The sequence below is a fragment of the Panthera uncia genome, chromosome E1, assembly GCF_023721935.1.
Source record: "Panthera uncia isolate 11264 chromosome E1, Puncia_PCG_1.0, whole genome shotgun sequence".
NCBI classification, from domain to species: domain Eukaryota; kingdom Metazoa; phylum Chordata; class Mammalia; order Carnivora; family Felidae; genus Panthera; species Panthera uncia.
The window spans coordinates 33,347,545-33,368,741 of record NC_064814.1 but is presented as its reverse complement, the minus strand read 5'-3'; the positions used below and the strand labels follow the sequence as shown (position 1 = coordinate 33,368,741).

The 21,197-nt window shown below is 35.1% G+C and overlaps 1 protein-coding gene across 1 annotated transcript in view; it reads right to left on the bottom strand.

Annotated features, from left to right (window-relative positions):
• Positions 1-21,197, bottom strand: part of BRIP1 (BRCA1 interacting helicase 1) — a 202,466-nt gene that overhangs the window by 58,942 nt on the left and 122,327 nt on the right. Inside the window, 2 exon segments of the mRNA XM_049636532.1 lie at positions 11,303-11,424; positions 12,415-12,574. Coding sequence (XP_049492489.1) covers positions 11,303-11,424; positions 12,415-12,574 — 282 coding nt within the window.

Sequence of the window (21,197 nt, the reverse complement as noted above, 5' to 3'; positions counted from 1 at the left end):
TAAGAGTCTTAAGTTAGTATTTTAAACTGTATTTTCATTTTTATTTCCATAATCTGTGTCTCAAATTTAAGAAAAAAATTTTAGTATCATAAAATTAATGTCACTGCTCTTTTTCCCACTCAAATCACTTTTCTAACTCAGACACTGATCTTAATCTTCTAAAATATGAATTCAAATGAAACAATGAAGAAATAGATTATTTCACTTCCAGAAGCTGTAGTATTTAAGGTTTTCAATATAAATAGCTTCCACTTATTTCTGTGTGATAGACTGAGTATTAATATAAAAGTCCTATTAATAAAGTCCTAAGTTATAGTCTAGTAAGTAATTTGAAGCACTATTTTAGTTTTGGAAGAGCCATTTATGGAAATCATTTAGTTCATCATCTCATTTTACCAAAAACAAGAATATGGCAAACATACCATAAGGTGACTCAGAGAGTTGTGTCTTATATAATCTTCTCACCTTAAGTATGAGCAGAACCTGTGACTTGCTTCTTATCTACCTTGTTGACCTTGTGAAGAAGTTAACTGCCATGTGGTGAGAGGGCTTGTGAGAAGGCCACAGGGCAAGGAACTCTGCATAGCCTGAGATGAGAGTTGCCCCTGGTTGGATCAGTCCTACAACCATAAGGAATGAATTCTGCCAACATCCTGGATGAGCTTGGAAGAAGACCCCAAGGTCCAGATAAGAACACAACCCAGCCAACATTTTGGCTGCAGCCTGTGGAAGCCTGAGGAGAGAAGCTGGTTAAGCCGTACCTACATGCCTGCCCTACAGAAATGTGACATTTAAGAAATGTGTATTGTTTTAAGCTACTATGTGATCATACTAATGCAGCAACAGAAAAATAATATATAAAGAGTGACAATCAGTATAACCAATATAAGACACCCCCTTCATTTATGATGTTCTACTATGTATTAGTATAAAATGGTACTGGGATTGAGCATTTTCTTCTGTAACTCCTTTAATGACTGTAACAACACACCATGTTGCCTCATTTAAGTCATATTAATGTTCACTAATGTCCTATTATCATCTAATAATGATTACTATCATTACCATGTTTTAATTAAAGTATATAGAACTGGAGGATTTTTTTAAAGTTTACTTATTTAGAGGGGTGCCTGGGTGGCTCAGCTGAGCGTCCGACTTCAGCTCAGGTCATGATCTCACGGTTTGTGAGTTCGAGTGCCACATCGGGCTCTGTGCTGACAGCTCAGGGCCTGGAGCCTGCTTCAGATTCTGTGTCTCCCTCTCTCTCTCTCCTCCTCCCCTGCTCACACTCTGTCTCTCTCTCAAAAATAAATAAAGATTAAAAAAAATTTTTTTAAGATTTTTGAGAGAGAGAGAGAGAGCGCATGTGCACATGTACAGGAAAGAGGCAGAGACAGAAAAAGAGAGGGAATCCCAAGCAGGCTCCATGCTATCAGTGCACAGCCCAAAGTGGGGCTTGAACCCATGAACCATGAGATGAACTGAGCCAAAACCAAGAGTTGGATGTTCCATTGACTGAGCCACCCATGCGCCTTAGGATTGTTGTTTTTAAATAACAGTGTCAAGTAAAACAAACAACAAAACTAAATACTATTTTAATAACTTATATTAAATAGAAATAGACACCTCAGAGATATTATGGGTTTGATTCCAGACCACCGTGATAAAGCAAATATGAAAATAAAATGAGTCAAGTGAATTTTCATTTCTCAGTACATATAAAAGTTATGTTTACACTATACTGTAGTCTATTAAGGGTGCAATAGCATTATGTCTTAAAAAAAAAAACAACATAAATGCCTTCATTGCTAAAAGTGCTAATCATCGTCTCAGTGAGTCAAAATCTTTCTGCTGGTGGGGTTCCTCCCTCAGTGTTGATGGCTGCTGACTGACCAGGGTAGTGGTTGCTAAAGGCTGGGGTGGCTATGGCAATTTCTTAAAATATGACAACAATGAAGTCTGTCATATTGATTGACTCTTGCTTTCACGAACTCTCTCTATAGCACATGGTGCTATTTCATAGCATTTTACCCACAGTGGAATTTCTTTCAAAATTGGGAATCCATTCTCTCAAACCCTGCCACTTCTTTACCAACTAAGTTAATGTAATATTCTAAATCTTTTGCTGTCACTTCAACAATCTTCACAGCATCTTCACTAGGAGATTACATTGCTCATCCATACGAAGCAATTCCTTTTCCATTAAATTCTTATCATGAGATTGCAGGAATTCAGTCACATCCTCAGGTTCTACTTCTAACTCTAGTTCTCTTAGTATTTCTACCACATTTCCAGTGAAGTCTTTTTTATAATTTTTTAAAAAAAAATTTAATGTTTATTTTTGACATAGAGAGGGAGAGAGAGAGTGTGGGGGGGGGGAGGGAAAGGGGCAGAAGAGAGGTGGGGACACAGAATCTGAAGCAGGCTCCAGACTCTGAGCTGAAGTTGGGTGTCCAACCAACTGAGCCACCTAGGCACCCCTCCACTGAAGTGTTGAGTCCCTCAAAGTCATCTCTGCAGGTTGGTATCAACTCCTTCCAAACTCCTGTTAATGCTGATATTTTGACCTCTTCCCATGAATCATGAATGTTCTTATTGGCATCTATAATAATGAATCCTTTCCAGAAGGTTTTCAGTTGACCTTGCCCAGATCCATTAGAGAAATCCCTATCAGTGGCAGCTATTGCCTTATAAAAATGTATTTCTTAAATAGTAAGACTTGAAAGTCAAAATTACTCCTTGATCCATGAGTGCAGAATGAATGTGGTATTAGCAGGCATGAAAACAACATTAATCTCATTGCATTTCTCCATCAGAGCTCTTGGGTGTCCAGGTGCATTGTCAATGAGCAGTCATATTTTGAAAGTAATCTTTTTTTTTTCTTTTTTTCTGATTAGTAGGTCTTAGGAGTGGGCTTAAGATATTCAGTAAACCATGTTGTAAATAGATGTGTTGTCATCCAAGCTTTGTTGCTCCATTTATAGAGCACAAGCACAAGCATTTATAGAGCAAGAACATAATTCTTATGGGCCCCAAGATTTTTGGAATGGGAAATGAGCACTGGCTTCAGCTTAAAGTCACCAGTTGCATTAGCCACTAAGAAAAGTCACCCCATCCTTTGAAGCTTTGAAGCCAGGAATTGACTTCTCTTTTCTAGATGTTCCAATACTAGATGGCCTCTTTTTCCAGTATAAGGTTGTTTCATCTACATTGAAAACCTGTTGTTCAGTGTAGCCACCTTGATTAATTATCTTTGCTAGATCTTCTGGATAATTTGCTCCTTCTACATGAGCACTTGCTGCTTCACCTTGCACTTTGATATTATGAAGATGTCTTCTTGAACCAACCTCTGCTAGCTTCAAACTTTTCTTCCTCACCTCTCTCATCCTTCATAGAATTAAAGATAATTAAGGCCTTACTCTGGATTAGGTGTTGGCTTAAGAGAATGTTGTGGCTGGTTTGATCTTCTATCCAGGCCAAAAAAACTTTCTCCATCAGCAATAAGGCTGTTTTGCTTATCATTTTTGTGTTCACTGGAGTAGAATTTTAAATTTCCTTCAAGAACTTTTGCTTTGCATTCACAACTTGGCTAACTGACACAAGAGGCCTAGCTTTCAGCGTATCTCAGCTTTCGACATGCCTACCTCACCAAGCTTAATCATTTCTAGCTTTTGATTTAAAGTGAGACATGTGACATTGAACACTTAGAGGTCACTGAAAGGTTATTAACTGTACCAATTTCAATATTGTGGTGTCTCAGGAAACAGGCCCAAGAAGAGGGGGAGAAGTGTACCAATTTCAGTATTGTGGTATCTCAGGAAATAGGCCCAAGAAGAGGGGGAGAGATGGAGGAACAGCCAGTTAGTGGAGTAATCAAAACACATGATGAATGGATAAAGAAGATGTGGCATATATGTGTATATGATGGAATATTACTCATCCAACAAAAAGAATGAAATCTTGCCATCTGCAATATCATGGATGAAGCTAGAATGTATTATAGTAAACAAAATAAGTTAATCAGAGAAAGACAAATACCATGTGATTTTACTCCTATGTGGAATTTAGGAAACAAAACAGATAAATATATGAGAAGCAGTGGGGAGAAGACAGAAAAACCACAAGAGACTGTTAATGTTAGAGAACAAACTATGGGTTGACAGAGGGAGGTGGGCGGGAGATGGGCTAGGTGGGTGATGGGTACTAAAGAGGGCACTTGTGATGAGGACTGGGTGTTGTATGTGTGAATCACTGAATTCTACTCCTGAAACCAATATTGCACTGAATGTTAACAAACAAAAATTTAAACTAAAAGAAAAAATTTAAAAAAGAGGTATGCCTGAATATTAATACATATTTAACTTTTAGTTCTATTTTAATTTATTTCAATCAATATATTGAATATACTTAATACTTAAATATAATAAATATATTTAAATATGTTTAAATATGAAACATGTTTAAATATGAATGTTTAAATATGAAAATATATGTATTTAAGACTTAAATATATTAAATGAGTTTATATTAAGTGTTAATAAAATCAACATTTATTGAACACTCACTACATTCCAATTATAGAGACAAAGATGTTTAAGAAATTATCCTAATCCTTGAAGTACACCATATAACAGATTACAAAGTGCATTTATAAACACTAAAATATAATATAATGAAGGCAATATAGTAGGAAGTACTTCAGTTTAGCTTAATACTTCCTACTATAGTAAAGGAAGTAATAAAGGGCACTGGTAAAGAGAACTGTGTAGTTAAACATACAAGCCAGTATTATTATACTTTTAGTTTGTAATTCTTTTTTTCTACATGATTTAAAAGGCAAATGTGTAAAACAATAATTATAAATTATGTTAATGAGCATACAATGTATAAAAATGCAATCTATGACAGTAATGATATAAAACAGGAAGGACAGAGGTTAAGATGTTACTTGTAATCCCCAAGGTAATACTAATAACTAAACAATGTACACAAAAGAAAGGAAGGGGACCAAAATAGTACACAACAAAAAAACCCAACTAAATACAAAAAGGGGTAATACCGAAGCAACTGAGAAACAAAAAGCACAGAAAACAAATAGCTAAATAGTAGAACTAAGTCCTTCCTTATCAGTAATTACTTTGTGAATAGATTAAACTCTCCAACAGAAAGGCAGAATTTGGCTAGATGAATTAAAAAAACTATATGGTGTCTATAAGTGACTCATTTCAGATATAAGGAAGCTGAACTCTTATCTTACGTCATATACAAAAATTTACGCAGGGCACCTAGGTGGCTTAGGCAGTTAATTGTCCAACTCTTGGTTTCGGCTAAGGTCATGATCTTACGGTTTGGTTTGTGGGATCCAGCCCAGCGTAGGCCTCTGCGCTGACAGTGCGGAGGCTGCTTGGGATTCCCTCTCCCTCTCTCTTTCTCTCTCTCTCCCCTTCCCTCTCTCTCTGCCCCTCCCCTGCTCGTACTCTCTCTCCCAAAATAAATAAACATTAAAAAAATTTTACTCAAATGGGATCACGTATCTAAATTTCAGAGTTCAAACTATGAAACTCTTTGAAGAAAACTGGGACAGATCTGCATGGCCTAGATTTGTCAAGTTTCCTAAATATGCCACCAAAAGCATAGGCAAAAACAAAAAAATGAAGTGACTTAATTATCAAACTTTTGTATTTCTTTTATATTTTGTTTATATTTGTATATATGTATATGTATATTTGTGTATGTATACGTTTATATTTTTATTCTTTTATATTTTATGTTTATAAATTAAATAAAATATATTTTTATTTAATATAATATACAATATATAAATATATGATATACTTAATTATTTAATATATAATATATTTAATTATTAAATATATTTAATTTATAATTATAAATTTATAATTTATAAATTTAATTTATATATTTTTTTCCTTTTTTATCCGAAATAAATATCTTCAATAACTTGTTGGATCACTTACGAATTTTAAGAAATCACCCATTGGGAATGCAAGCTGGTGCAGCCACTCTGGAAAACAGTATGGAGGTTCCTCAAAAAACTAAAAATAGAGCTAACCTACGACCCAGCAATTGTACTACTAGGCATTTATCCATGGGATACAGGTGTGCTGTTTCAAAGGGACACATGCACCCCCATGTTTATAGCAGTACTATCAACAATAGCCAAAGTATGGCAAGAGCCCAAATGTCCATCGATGGATGAATGGATTAAGAAGATATGGTATATATATATATATACAATGGAGTACTACTTGGCAATCCAAAAGAATGAAATCTTGCCATTTGCAACTATGTGGATGGAACTGGAGGGTATTATGCTCAGTGAAATTAGTCAGAGAAAGACAAAAATCATATGACTTCACACATATGAAGACTTTAAGAGACAAAACAGATGAACATAAGGAAAGGTAAACAAAAATAATATAAAAAAAAGGGAGGGGGACAAAACAGAAGAGACTCATAAATATGGAGAACAAACTGAGGGTTATGGGAGGGGGGATGGGCTAAATGGGTAAGGGGCACTAAGGAATCTACTCCTGAAATCATTGTTGCACTATATGCTAACTAATTTGGAATTTTAAAAAATAAAAAATGAAATTAAAAAAAAAAAGAACGCTTCTTTCTACTTGATACAAGAAATATGGATCCCTGGTAGTGATCAGAGAGAACTACCGAAGATGATTTGTGCTGATTTTTTATACATTTCGAGAATCAGAGAATTTTTTATACATTTCGAGAATCATCAGTAAGCATAATTGCAACTACAGAGCAAAATGTGGTGTACTGAGCACTGATGTTACAAAGAACCTGGAATGTCATATAATCTAGCCATTAAAATTTCCCAAATAATTACCATTCTTCAATATTCTATTTTTATTGCTTCATCCCTTCATTTATTTATTTTTATTTATTTATTTTTTTATTTTTTTTATTTTTGGGACAGAGAGAGACAGAGCATGAACGGGGGAGGGGTAGAGAGAGAGGGAGACACAGAATCGGAAATAGGCTCCAGGCTCCGAGCCGTCAGCCCAGAGCCTGACGCGGGGCTCGAACTCACGGACCGCGAGATCGTGACCTGGCTGAAGTCGGACGCTTAACCGACTGCGCCACCCAGGCGCCCCCATCCCTTCATTTAAAGTTTTATACTACTCTCTACCAATGCTCCACATATTGTCTACTAATACACCACCTTGCTTATAACTTGAAATGAACTTTTAAACAATTTTGAGTTACTCTAGCAGGTATCAGTGAGGTGTCTGGTAAATATATCAATAACAGTTATTCAACGGCATTAACAGCATTAATTTCTGTCTTCAAAAATTATGTACTATATATTTTAAAATATATAAACTTATGTATCTAAAATTATATAAATTTATGTATTTTTCTGGTAACAAGGGTGTTACATGGCCACTGTAAAATAACTAAGCAATATAGAATATATGAAGTTGAAGATTACTTTTCCATAGTTTCACTCCCAAGAGAGAATCATAGGTTTCACTTTGATGTGTACTCTTTTGGATTTTTTAAAATACATATTCAAGATTTATACCATGTATTTTACAAAAAATGTGTTCAGATTATACACATTTTGACCATTAAAAATCACTTATCAGTTATCATTCCTTGTCAGTATGTATAGATATAACTTACTATTTCCGCAAATGTGTGATAGTCAATAGACAACTGCTATATGCTTTTTAGCTAGATTTCAGTTGATAGGCAATTAGGTGGTTGCCAATTTTTTTATATGAAAACAAAAGTGCAATTAATACCTATAAACATATATCTTCCTACATTTGTACAACTATTCCTTCAGGAAAAATTCTTAAACATGGTGTATCTGATTCCAAAATTTATCAATAGCTTAATTCTGAAATTGACGTTTCTTTAAATAGATATTTCCAACTGCTCTCAGTAGAGTGTGTTAACTTATACTTCCACCTTCTAAAATAGTCTATTTCCATCACTGGCATCATCACTCATTTCAATCTTTTCCAAGACAGATATCTCATTGTTTGAATTTGCATTTCTCTCTTGGGTCAGGAGGAACATCTTTTTTTCATATGTTTCTGGTTATTTGCACTTTTTTCTGTGGATTATGTTTTATGACTTTTGCATTTTTCTTATTCCATTTAGTTATTTGATATTGATTTGTAGTACTTCTTGTAATTTATGGCAATTAACCTGTCAATCATATATATAGTAAATATTAATTCCAAGTTCAGAAAAAAAAAAAAAAAAAGAAATCACCCATAATGGTGTTCTGATTTATTTCAAGTATTCAGAAAATTTAGGTATTGATGGCTATATTCTGGTCACTTCCAAATGATAAAAGAACTTCCTAATTATTATAAAAATTGTATACCTATACTCCTAAAGCTTATAAACATCAGTCTTTTGAATGGATGCTTTATAAATATTCTTTAGTTATTAAAACAAAAAAAGCCAAAACTCCTTTTTAGAGTCTTGATTCTAAGCCCTTTGCCATGTGTGGTAGAAAATAACCACACCCCACCCCTTGATCTAGACTTTGGGCTTAGTTAGGCACATGACATGCTTTGGGCAATAGGTTAGCAGATGTGATATAAGTAGGTATTTGAAAAGTATTTGCACAATCAAGCCTGCCTTCTTCTATCTCTGACAAGGTATAAAACATGGTAAAATGTTCTGGCTAGTCTGCTGGTATACAAAGGATGAGATATATGTAGAGCAGAGCTGACCCAGTCGGGCCAAACCTACATTGGTGAAACCATAGCAGGGTGACTAAGCCCAGCTGAAATCAGCAGAGCAGCCCAGCCAAGTTCACTCAGATCATTTACCACCCAGCTACCACCCCCCACCAACTGATATGTGACTCATAACAGATGGTTGTTTTAAGCCATTAAATTTTAGACTTGTCTGCTACATAAGAAGAACTGATCTAGACATAAGGCAGTAAGAAATACACTTCCCTTACATCTGGTATTGCCAATAAAGAATTTTCCTCTCTATCTGTCCCTTGTCCCTGCAGTTAGGACTACTCTTAGGTCTACTCCACTTGCCCCTTTCAGGAACTACTGGGGAAACTTCTTTAGAACCACCCTCCCCCTCTGCACCCAGATTGCAGTGAAGCTTGTTGTTTTGCTGTTCTGTATAACTACAGTCAGTCATTGTAATTCAGATAAGCAGAAATGTAACAAGCAAGACCATTACTAAGGAATGTCAGAGCAGGTTACCAGCTATCTTTTTTGTATGACAGAGTGAGACACTGCCTGAGAAAAAATAATGCTGAGGAAAGAGAGCAGTAAGAACTCAATACCGGTGCAAAAACAATGCCCATAATCATAGTTGTTGGGAGTGAGAGTAGAGAAAATATAAGGTAAATGTAATTTTGTTCACAAGTAACATTTTATTTAAATGTAAATTTTTTTTCAAAGAATGACATAATAAACATCTTTATTCTTACCATATTTTCTTAAAACTTGTTTTCTACTAAAACAAATATAGGAAAAGTTAAAGTCCCTTTTGATAGCTACCCACACCATCATTCCTTTCTCTTCTCAGATGTAACACGATTGAGTTTGATGTGAATTAATCCCTTCAGGATTTGCTATTTTTGTGAGCATATTTTGTACAACCTAGTATCAGCCAAAAAGTTATCTTCTTTTATGGTCCTCAAGTACTCATACATAGGTCCAAGAAAGAGAGGAGATAATAAGCAAAAATTTAAAGAGCTAGTTTTAGGGAAAAAATATATTTAAGACATTAGGAGAACGTGTGGTACAAAGAGGGGAAAGGGATTCTCTCCACTTTAACAAAGTGGCATTAGTGCAACGATATAGGGCCAAGGTAAAATGATAAGACATCAAAGAGAGACAGTAACACTGCCAATAGCAGTACCATCAGCAGCATTCAGCTTCAATGGAATGTGGCAATGAAAGCTGTTGATAGTGAACACAATGGTTTTCTTGACTGGATGTCAACTATTTCATCAGTAGTCAGAGGCAGCATTAACCATTTTAGGATAGGAGCTCTGGGCGTGATTGTCAGCACTCTCAGTAAGAGTCACGGTACTTGAAGAAAGGTAGTGAAAGCCACCAAAGTTAGTGAAGGCTGAAAGAATTAGGTAACCTCCTAAGGACTTTCAGAAACTTTCGAGAAATCCAGAGGTTAGGGAAGAATAGGAGCTAACCAGAGAAATACTGTTTATTACTGTTAATATTGTATAATTCACAGTGTCTGCTGAAGTATTAATAAATGTAACTGTAAGGGAAAGAATTCTTGCTTTGGTATGAGACCCTAACAGACTGTACCCTAGGAAGAGGGATACAAATTATGCTCAGCTCAAAGGCCAGAAAACCTGAAGTCTGGGTCTCAGATGGCTAGAACCTTCAAATTCCAGCAGGGAGTAAGAGAAAATCCTTCGTGATGGAAAATAACATCACCTTAGGCTTCAAGTTATTGCTGCAAATAATTTTTCAAATATAATGGTTAGCAATCAGTGATAATGAAGCAAAACTCCTGTTTCTGGCTTTGACAGAATAACCAGTTTGGGATCCCTCCTCCCACTGTTAAGTAAATGTAAAACTGGACAAAAGAGATAAAGCAACTGCTTTCAGGGAGTAGATATGAGGTAGCATAAGACTATAATCTCTGAGATAAGGGAAACCATTAGGTGAATTCCATGATTCTTAGCTCTCTTCCTGGGTATAATTTCCTGACAAAAGCACAGAGCACTGACATACAGGCAGAGTATGGTGGTCCTACTGAGCTGGGGTCCAAGAGATCAGATTTTGGAGCAGCTAAAATCACTGAAATCAGCAGGGCTGGGCATAGCACTGAGAGAAGGGAGACAGAGAGAAAGTCCCCTAGAATTCCCTGAAGAGCCTTTGTAAGTCTGTGGCTAAGAGCTTGATAAAACACAAATTGCTAGGCTTCAGATTGAGCTGTATATTTCTATCAAGTTCCCAGGTGATTCGGATACTCCTGATCCAAGATCACACTTTGAAAATCACTCTTATTGAGCAAAAGACAATATAAGTTAAAAATAAAATAAATCCATATCTACCAAACCTTTCTCACTCATTCTGAATCACCAAAGCATTTAAATATCTCAGGACATAAGAAAAACATATAATCAACTTTATGTAAAGATAAACAACTTCTGCATCTAAAACTAATATTACACTCTATGTTAACTAATAGGAATTTAAGTAAAAACTACAAAAAAAAAAAAGAAAAAGAAAAAGAAAAAGATCAACAACCTCTGTGGTAAATAAAACTTAAGGCTTTGATGGCTTACCTGTAGATCTTTCACATTCGGAAAAGGAATCCCTATTGTTATGACAGCACGGGCATTGTCATCTGAGAAATCCAGACCCTCACTCACTTTACCACGACAAACTGCTACCAAGAGGGCTCCATCTTAAGCAATAAAAAATAAATATTTTAAAAAGTACATCTAAAATTCCTCAAAACTGCTTATTCTTGTCATTTTGAAAAGATCTAATTAAGTACTCATCATAGCAAATTTTAAAACATCAAAATAAAAAACTATGATGAAATAAAGTTTTAAAAGGGCCACAAAATTGCATTTCTGTGTAATACGGTACCAAACCAATTTACAAACTGTATCTCCCAGATAACTTCCACAGAAAAACCACATCGGAGTAGAATTAGCTTGCAGATGAACTGAGAAATTTTAGGCACCAACTGTTTTATCTTTAAGAGTGTAACTGCAATCATTACTTTTACCACCAACATGTAAAGGCCTCAGATTGATTTAAACAACTCTAGTTTGTACTATATATTATATTGATCACTATTATATTGGAAAGCATTTAAAACATACACACAGAATACTCTGTATCATCTCATCATACTGACAATATTGACAATTATGTTACAGTATCTTTAAGATGGTGCACTATTCATGTGTTATTACTATTAGCTCTTCCTGTCAAACTTTTTATGGACATTCTCTAAACTTGAAATTAAGACTTCAGCTATGCTTTGAAAACTCAAATTTACCTTATGTAATAGAATGTAAGCATAAAGTACATTATTTACATCAAAATGCAGGACTCATTTGGCTACTAAGGTAGATATTTATGCATACTCCATCCATCCTCTTTCACAAAACATTTTAGGTAGTGTAGGGAAGACTATACTAAATGTCTTCCTAACCTGAATATATGCTGTTTCTCAAGTTGAACTGGCATCTCCAATGAAAATCCATAGAAGAACAACTCCAAATAAAAGAGTTTCTTCAGTTTATTTTCTTTTCACCCAGATTATAAAATATAACTTTTCTCTTAAGTGAAATTCATTTAAAAGGTAACAGAATTCTGACAGCATCAACTTCTTTATGATAAAAAATACTTTTTGATTGGCCATCAAATAATTTCCAATTACCTTTCTTTCCTTTGTATTTGATTGCATCATAGTACATCTGTAGTAATTCATCAAAATCAATTTTTTCTCCTGCCGGTGGTTCTACGATGACTGTTTTCACCAACTCTAGATTATGCCATAAACCAGTAGAGAGCCAACGTTCTTTTAACTTTTCTAACAACTGGAAAGGAAAAAGAAAAAAAAAAATGAACGTTTTGTGTGTCCAACTGAACTTACCTTGGTTTGCTGAAAGAAAATGTGACTACAATGTGACTATGGCAAGTGAATTAATAACCTGTGTTTTATTTTTTCTCATCTATAAAATGAGAAAAACAATAATATGCCATAGTGTTATTAGTGGGTTAAACTCATGAACTGATTTAGATAGCTTTGAATGATGCCTTGCACACTGTAAGAACTCCACAATAGTTAACTGCTACTGCTGCTGTTACCATTTCTATTACTACTAACCTTACTTCTGCTGCTGCTGCTGCTACTTCTATGATTGCTATTTTGGGGTTTCAAAAACAGAAAAATGACTTCTGACAAAGTAGATAAATTTTAAGTTATCTCTTTAAAATTATTTTTTTTAAATATGAAATTTATTGTCAAATTGGTTTCCATACAACACCCAGTGCTCAACCCAACAGGTGCCCTCCTCAATGCCCATCACCCACTCCCCTCCCCCCCCCCCACCCCGCCCTGCATCAACCCTCAGTTTATTCTCAGTTTAAGAGTCTTTGGTTTGGTTCCCTCCCTAACTTTTTTCTTTTTCATTCCCCTCCCCTATGGTCTTTTGTTAAGTTTCTCACGATCCACCTAAGATCAAGTGTAGTATCTGTTCTTATCAGTTTAAAATGATTTTTTAATGTTTATTTATTTTTGAGAGAGACAGAGAGACACAACATGAGGGGGGGAAGGGCAGAGAGAGAGAGAGGGAGACACAGAATCCAAAGCAGACTCCAGGCTCTGAGCTGTCAGCAGGGTCTTGAGCTCATGAACTGCGAGATCATGACCTGAGCCGAAGTTGGACACTTAACCAACCGAGCCACTACCCAGGCACCCCTTAACTTACCTCTTTACACCTAAAGTGAAATTCCTTAATTCCCTCAACTAAAGATTCTTAAAGATCATTTTACCTAGTCCATAGGCAGCTAAGCTGTTTAAAAATTTGATCATCATTAATAAACTGAATTAAGTAAATACATAAACAGAGACTCAGGTAGCTAACAAGTAGAAAATATACAAGACGAAAGAACATTTATTAAAAAAAAATAACCACATACTAGATTACAAGATGACTTTCAACAAATTTCAAAGAACCTTTATCAGATTAACCACATATTCTGGGGCGCCTGGGTGGCTCAGTTTGTTAAGCATCCAACTCTTAATTTTGGCTCAGGTCGTGATCTTAGAGTTTGTGAGATGAAGCCCCATGTCAGCCTCTGCGCTGATAGCGCGGGGCCTGCTTGGGATTTTCTCTCTGCCCCTCCCCACTCATGTGCTCATGCACAAGCATGCACACTATCTCTTAAAATAAATAAACATTTTAAAAAAGATTAACCACATATTCTAACAACAGTGTAACTTTAGACTAATAGACAATACAAAGTTAGTGGGGTAAAAAACCCAACAACCAAACTCAACACTAAAGATTATATTCTTAAAGAAAACATGTGTTATATGTCAATTATATCTCAATAAAACTAGGGAAAAAAAGAACATATGGTTAAAAAAGAAAAACACAGTAGAATTAATGATATCTTTAGGTATGAATAAGAAAAGCACTCACCATTCAAAATACGGGATTCAATACAGATAATACTTAGAAATATACTTTGGGCTTAAGATGTATTTATTTTAAAAACCTGAAACTGAATGAAGCATTCTTTTGAAGAATGCTAGAAAATCAGGGTACCCTGGGTGGCTCAGTAGGTTGAGCCTCTGACTTTGGCTCAGGTCATGATCTCACAGTTTGTGAGTTTGATCCCCACTTGGACTCTCTGTCAGTGCAGAGCCCTCTTCAGATCATCTGTCCCCCTCTCTTTCTGTCCTTCCCTGGCTCATGCTCTCTCTCTCAAAAATATATAAACATTAAAAAGAAAAAACAGGGCGCCTGGGTGGCTCAGTTGGTTGAATGTCCGACTTGGGCTCAGGTTATGATCTCGCAGTTTGTGGGTTCGAGCCCACATCGGGCTCTGTGCTGATAGCTCCAAGTCTGGAGCCTGCTTCGGATTCTGTGTCTCCCTCTCTCTCTGCCCTTCCCCCGCTCACACTGTGTATTTCTCTTCTTATCAAAAATAAACATAAAAAAAAAAAATCACAAAAAAAGAAAAAAGAAAAATGGAAAAAGAAAAACAAAGAATAAATGCAAAGAAAGTAGAAGTTAATAACCGTAAGAGCTGAAAAAAAAAAGCCAATATTAGGATTATCATTAAAAAAATGTTTTTTAACGTTTATTTATTTTTGAGACAGGGAGAGACAGAGCATGAACGGGGGAGAGTCAGAGAGAGGGAGACACAGAATCTGAAGCAGGCTCCAGGCTCTGAGCTGTCAGCACAGAGCCCGACGCGGGTCCAGAACTCACGGACCGCAAGATCATGACCTGAGCCGAAGTCGGCCGCCTAACCGACTGAGCCACCCAGGCGCCCCAGGATTATTATCATTTAAACCGACCTGTTTTACCCACTTGTTCTATGCAATCAGTTCTATGCAATGTGGACCAGTTATTATATTGTAGGCAACAGGACATTACCCCAAATTCTCTAGAGAACAAAAACTAATTTTTATAAGATGACTTATTTCCTCAGAACTTCACCCTATCTATTTTCAGAAGTAAACTTAATAAGATCATAAGACAAAATTGTTATCACTGCTATAGTGTAAATGTTTGTGTCCCCCTCAAAATTCGTATGTTGAACTCATCCCCAAAGATGATGGTATCATGAAGTGGGCACTGTGGGAGGTGATTAAGTCATGAGGGTGGAGCTTTCATGAATGACATGAGTGCTCTTATCCCACAGAGCTCCCGGCTCTTTCCATCATCTGAGACACAGCCAGAAGGCCCTAGCTACCAACCAGGAAGAGGGCCATCCTCCAACCTGATCTTGGACCTCCAGCCTCCAGAGCTGTGAAAAATAAATTTTTGTTGTTTATAAACTACCAAGTCTGCAGTATTTTGTTATAACAATTGGAACAGATTAAGAAAACCACTAATTGGTAAAACACCTCATTGTGTATTATATAATGATCAGGGTACCCTGATTAATAAAAAGAAAAATTCTCTGTTAACACCATATGATTTAGGTTAAAAAAAAAAAAAAAAAAAAAAGTAGGGCTATCATTAATCTAAAAGTACTTTTTGAGTGCCTCAAGGATTGGCTATTAAAATTTGCTTTTTGAATATGCACTGTTTCTGAATCAGTCTCTCATTAGTGCTAGGAACTATTAAATCTTGTGACAGTATTCAGAGCTACAGTGTCTATGGGAGAGTCAAACCAAGTCTTCAACTGAAAAGACAAGACTATTATAAAGTTGATAATGCTCAGAATAATATATTAATTTCTTTACATTTTCTATTGAATAACCAGTTTAGAAGAGGATATAAATATCCTAAGAATGTAAAACCAGATAAAATGTGTCATGAATTTGTGTAATTACTGATACTTAATGGAATTTAATCTAATGATATACTGTTTTCTGTCATCTGAAAACATAGCTAGCATTTCATCTCTGATTCCTTGATCTTGAGATAACTGTCAGTACATTATGTTTTTAACATTCAAGATCTGAGGAATACCTCTTACTTGAGGGAGATCATCAAGTTGGTAATTCCAAAATATATTACATAAAATCTATTTAAGAAGGCAATTTGAGAAATAACAAAGAAATTAGTTCAATGTACAACATTTACCTCCAAAGAAATTCCCATTATATAGAAAAGAATTGAGAACATCAAAGAGTCAGAGACAATTTAGAAAATGTCTAACAAAAGTTTAAAAAATTTCAAAGCAGATATGATATAAGCAAAATTTCAAAATTTGTTATAATGAATGAAGAAAAAAGTCTACTGCTTTTTTGGATTCTAAAAACTTCAAAAATTTATGGACAATGAAAATGCCCACATATCTGTAAATAAATCACGAATATTGTAATTAAAAAGTACAAAATGCACTATCAATCACTTCAGGAAACTTCTGTGGCAAATACAAAACAAACTGTCTATGTTATTGGGTCTTTAAAAAATTATTTGCAAAATAAGCCTGTTAAAGTTTGTTGCTATATCTGAAGGAACTTTTAGTTCTAAAGCTCTTTAATTCTATTAAATTTCTAAAACTGAATTGTCAGGACATAATATTTACATATAAGATTATAATTTCAGAGAATAGGAGAGAACAAAAATGGAAAAGGTGGGACACACAAAGATAGGATATTTTTTTCTAGGTTTGCATTAGGGTTGAAAAGGTTTACTGGTAATGCAAATCTTATAACTAGGACCAATTTTTTTCCCTACATAGAAACCATTCAAATGTGCTTAAATTGAAAAGGAAGAACTACTTTTTTTCCAGAAAAAAATTTTATGCAGTTTGACACCTATCAGCCTTTCCAAACTGCCATACCAGTTAAAGCCAAGTACAGAGAAATATTTTGGGCAACTCAAGCAAAGATGAGGCAGGTAAGACACAAATAATTGAGCATAACTAGGAGAACACTTAGTCAGAAATTTACTTTTCAGTTGTATCTATTTTTAGTAAGTGTTGGTGAGAATATGTAGAATTGGAACTCTCATATACAGTGAAAATGGTGCAGGTGTTTTGGAAAGAAGCTCTAAACATAGAGCTACCATATGACCCAGCAATTACACTCATAATTAAATACCCAAGAGAAATGAAAACATATGCCTACACAAAAACTTGTACATAAATGTTCATAGCAGCATTATTCACAATATCCCTAAGTAGAAACAATCCAGATACCTTATTTATACTAGATAAATAAAACATGGTATATTTGTGCAGTGGAATATTATTCAGCCATAAAAATGAAGTACTGATACATGCTATAACATGGATGAACTTGGAAAACAATATACAGCCAACCCTTGAACAACACAGGTTTTAACTGTGTAGATCCACTTATATAAACAGATTTTTTTCTGTTTCAATACAGTACAGTACCATGTATATCTTTTCTCGTCTTTATGATTTTCTCTAGCTTACTTCTAGCTTACTTTATTCTAAGAATATAGAATATAATACACATCAACTGTTATATGTTCAACTATTTGTGTTAATATATGTTAATCAACTGTTAATGTTATGGTAAGGCTTCTGGTCAACAGTAAGCTATTAGTAGTTAAGTTTTGGGGGAGGCAAAAGTTACACACAGATTTTTGACTGTGCAGGGAGTTAGTGCATTGTTCAAGGGTCAACTATACCAAGTGAAAGGAGTAAGACACAAAGGATCACATCCTATACAACTACAATATGTAAGTTCCAGAATAGGTTAATGCATACAGACATAAAGTAAATCAGAAGTTGCCTATGGCTGGGGAAGGGAGAAAGTTCGAGGGAAAATGGAGTGATTACTAATGGGCATGGAGTGATGAAAATGTTCAAATATAGTGGTGGATTACTTGCAGAACTTTGTGAATCCGATAAAAACCAATGAATTTACACTTTAAGTGAAGTGAGCTGTCTGTAAATTATATCACAATAAAGATGTCACGTTGAAAAAATGATACGTGGGACACAGAACTCCCAAATCACTATGATGAAAAAGGACAAAAGCCCATATTGACTGAATAAGGTAAACAAAAGGGGAAAATAGGTAAAAGAAGGCACAATATAAGGTGGTAGAAAATATGTCCAAATGTGCCCAGAATCAAAGCAAACACAAATGAATTTAACTTATTAAAACTGAGACACTCAGGTTGTCTGGAAAAAAGGCAGAGAGGAAGGGAGGGAGGGAAGAAGTGGGGAGAGAGAAAGAAAAACTCATCCATTTGTTGTTTATAAATAGAGACATTTAAAATTAAACCACACAGAAATCTTGAAAGTGAAGATACGGAGGAAGAAATGCAATGCAAATGCCAAAAGAAATCAGGTAAATCACAGTCATGAAAAAACAGACTTCAAAGCAAAAAGTTTTCTAATAAATATACATTCCATATAGTTAAAAAGTGCTGGGGCGCCTGGGTGGCTCAGTCGGTTAAGCGTCCGACTCGCTCAGGTCATGATCTCGCGGTCCATGAGTTTGAGCCCGGTGTCGGGCTCTCTGCTGACAGCTCAGCCTAGAGCCTGTTTCAGATTCTGTGTCTCCCTCTCTCTCTGACCCTCCCCCGTTCATGCTCTGTCCCTCTCTGTCTCAAAAATAAATAAAAGTTAAAAAAATTTTTTTTAATAAAAAAAAAAGTGCATCCACTAAAAAGATGTAACAGTCATGAATCTTTTTTTTTTTTTAGGTTTATTTATTTATTTTGAGAGAGACAGAGAATGCATGAGCAGGGGAGGGGCAGAGAGAAAAGGAAAGAGAGAGAATCCCAAGTAGGCTCTCTGTGCTACCAACACAGAACCCAACACAGGGCTTGAATCCACAAAACTGTGAGATCATGATCTGAGCTGAAACCGAGAGTTAGATGCTTAACCAACTGAACCACCCAGGCACCCCTGTCCTGAATCTTTATGCACTTAAAACATAGTTTCAAAATACAGAAAAGAAAAGCTAACAAGAAATACAAGGATAAACTGATCAATTGCCTAAATACTATAGAAGATTTCAACATACCTCGGTTAGCTATCTATAGATGACTTGGACAAAATTAGTAAGAATACACAAGATTGAAGTTTATAAGAATCATCGACCTTGCTCTAATATATGTAGAGAACTTAGTGCTAAATGGAAAATAATGATTCTTTTCAAACATGGAACAATACATGTAAAGCCACAAAGAACATAGCAATAAATTTTTAAAATCTGGAATTGTACAGATTCACTGGAAATGAGTATTAACAGAAAGGTCTTCTATATCAAAACAAAATAAAATTTATCGACATAGAAATAAGAAAAAAATTTTTTCCATACAATTTCTAGGTTCAAGAGGGGAAAAAAATTTAAAACATTTGGCTATCCTAGGTCTTTTCCGTATAAATTTTAAAATCAGCTTCTCAAATTCTACAAAAATGTCAATAGTAGCATTATTTAAACAGCAAAATAACCAAAAACACTGATTAAAGGTAATATATAAATTGTTTCATATTCATACAATGGATAAGCAATAAAAATAACTTCTACCATGGATTAGTGAAAAAAAGCAAATGGCAGAAAATTATATACCATTCCATTTTTTAAAAGCTCAAAAAAAAAAAAAGCAAAATTAAGTAACATTGTTTAGGAATACATATGTATTGTGGAATACATATGAATGTGGTAAGACCATTTTTAAAAAAAATGAATAATTACAAACTTCAGGACAATTATTAACTCTATGGGGGGTAGGCAAAGGGATGGGATTGAGAAGGGGCATCCACATAGCTTTAAATGTAATATTTAGTTCTTAAGTGAAGTTTTTGATGTTTTCATTTTATTAATATACTTCATAACTCACATATACATTACATGTGCTCTTATATAAATATGAAATATATAATGACTGTGAAAATGAAGCAAGATGTATTTCTTTCACATGTTTTTAGTTTTTAGTAATACCAGGGAGTGGGGATGGAGGGTAAAGATAAGGAAATAAACAATAAACATATTTAGCTTCTACAATGTGGCTGAAACATAAAAAAAATCTAAGGATAAAGAGGCAACATCATAGAAAAGGTACCTGCCTACATACACTTACATTTCAGTGACAGAATATTATATTCCTAAAGATGCAGAATCAATATGGTCTGAAACTACAAAATTTGTATCTATAGGTTGCTCCTCTATATGCTATATTCATACATCCAACACCCTGGTCAAATTCACCAGTTAGACCTCAAAGGCACCTGAAATGTTTCATACAAGACCAAATTTATAACATTCTAATACTGCTTATTTCAATAAAGGATATCACCATTCACTGAATTGCCTTTGCTAGAACACTGAGTCATCCTTAACAATTCCCTCTCCTTCTCATTGCCCATATACAGTCTATTACAAACCCTCTCTGAATTTTTGTCTTCTATCTCTCCATACCTAAAACCACCACCCCAGTCTAAGCTATTAAAATCATTTGAAAAACTACTCCAATAATCTCCTAACTAGATTTTCTATTTCTTTTTTTTTTTTTTTAATTTTTAATGTTTATTTATTTTTCAGAGAGAGAGATAGCAGGAGAGGGGCAGAGAGAGAGGGAGACACAGAATCTGAAGCAGTGTCCAGGCTCTGAGCTGTCAGCACAGAGCCCAATGCAGGGCTTGAACTCACGGACTGTGAGACCATGAGCTGAAGTCGCTTAAACGACTGAGCCAGCCAGGTGCCCCTGGATTTCCTATTTCTTATCTATCACTCTTAGGTTGTTACATTTCAGCCAGAGAATATTTTCAAAACACAAATTTTATCACATCCACTCACATCTCCACTTTGAAAACTCAATAAAGTGTATATCAACAAACTCTCCTTGCCCTCATGGAAACTTTGATTCAATAGCAATACATGGACCAATTACTTTTGTGAGAAATCCGGAAAACAGTTAAGAGGCTCTTGCTCCTAGATGACTGTGAAACCAGCGGCAAAGAAGGTAGAAAAATTTGTGGCACCACTTGCCTTAGTCCCTCTCCCCAGCTCAGTATGGTGTGAGTCAGGGAAAACTTCCA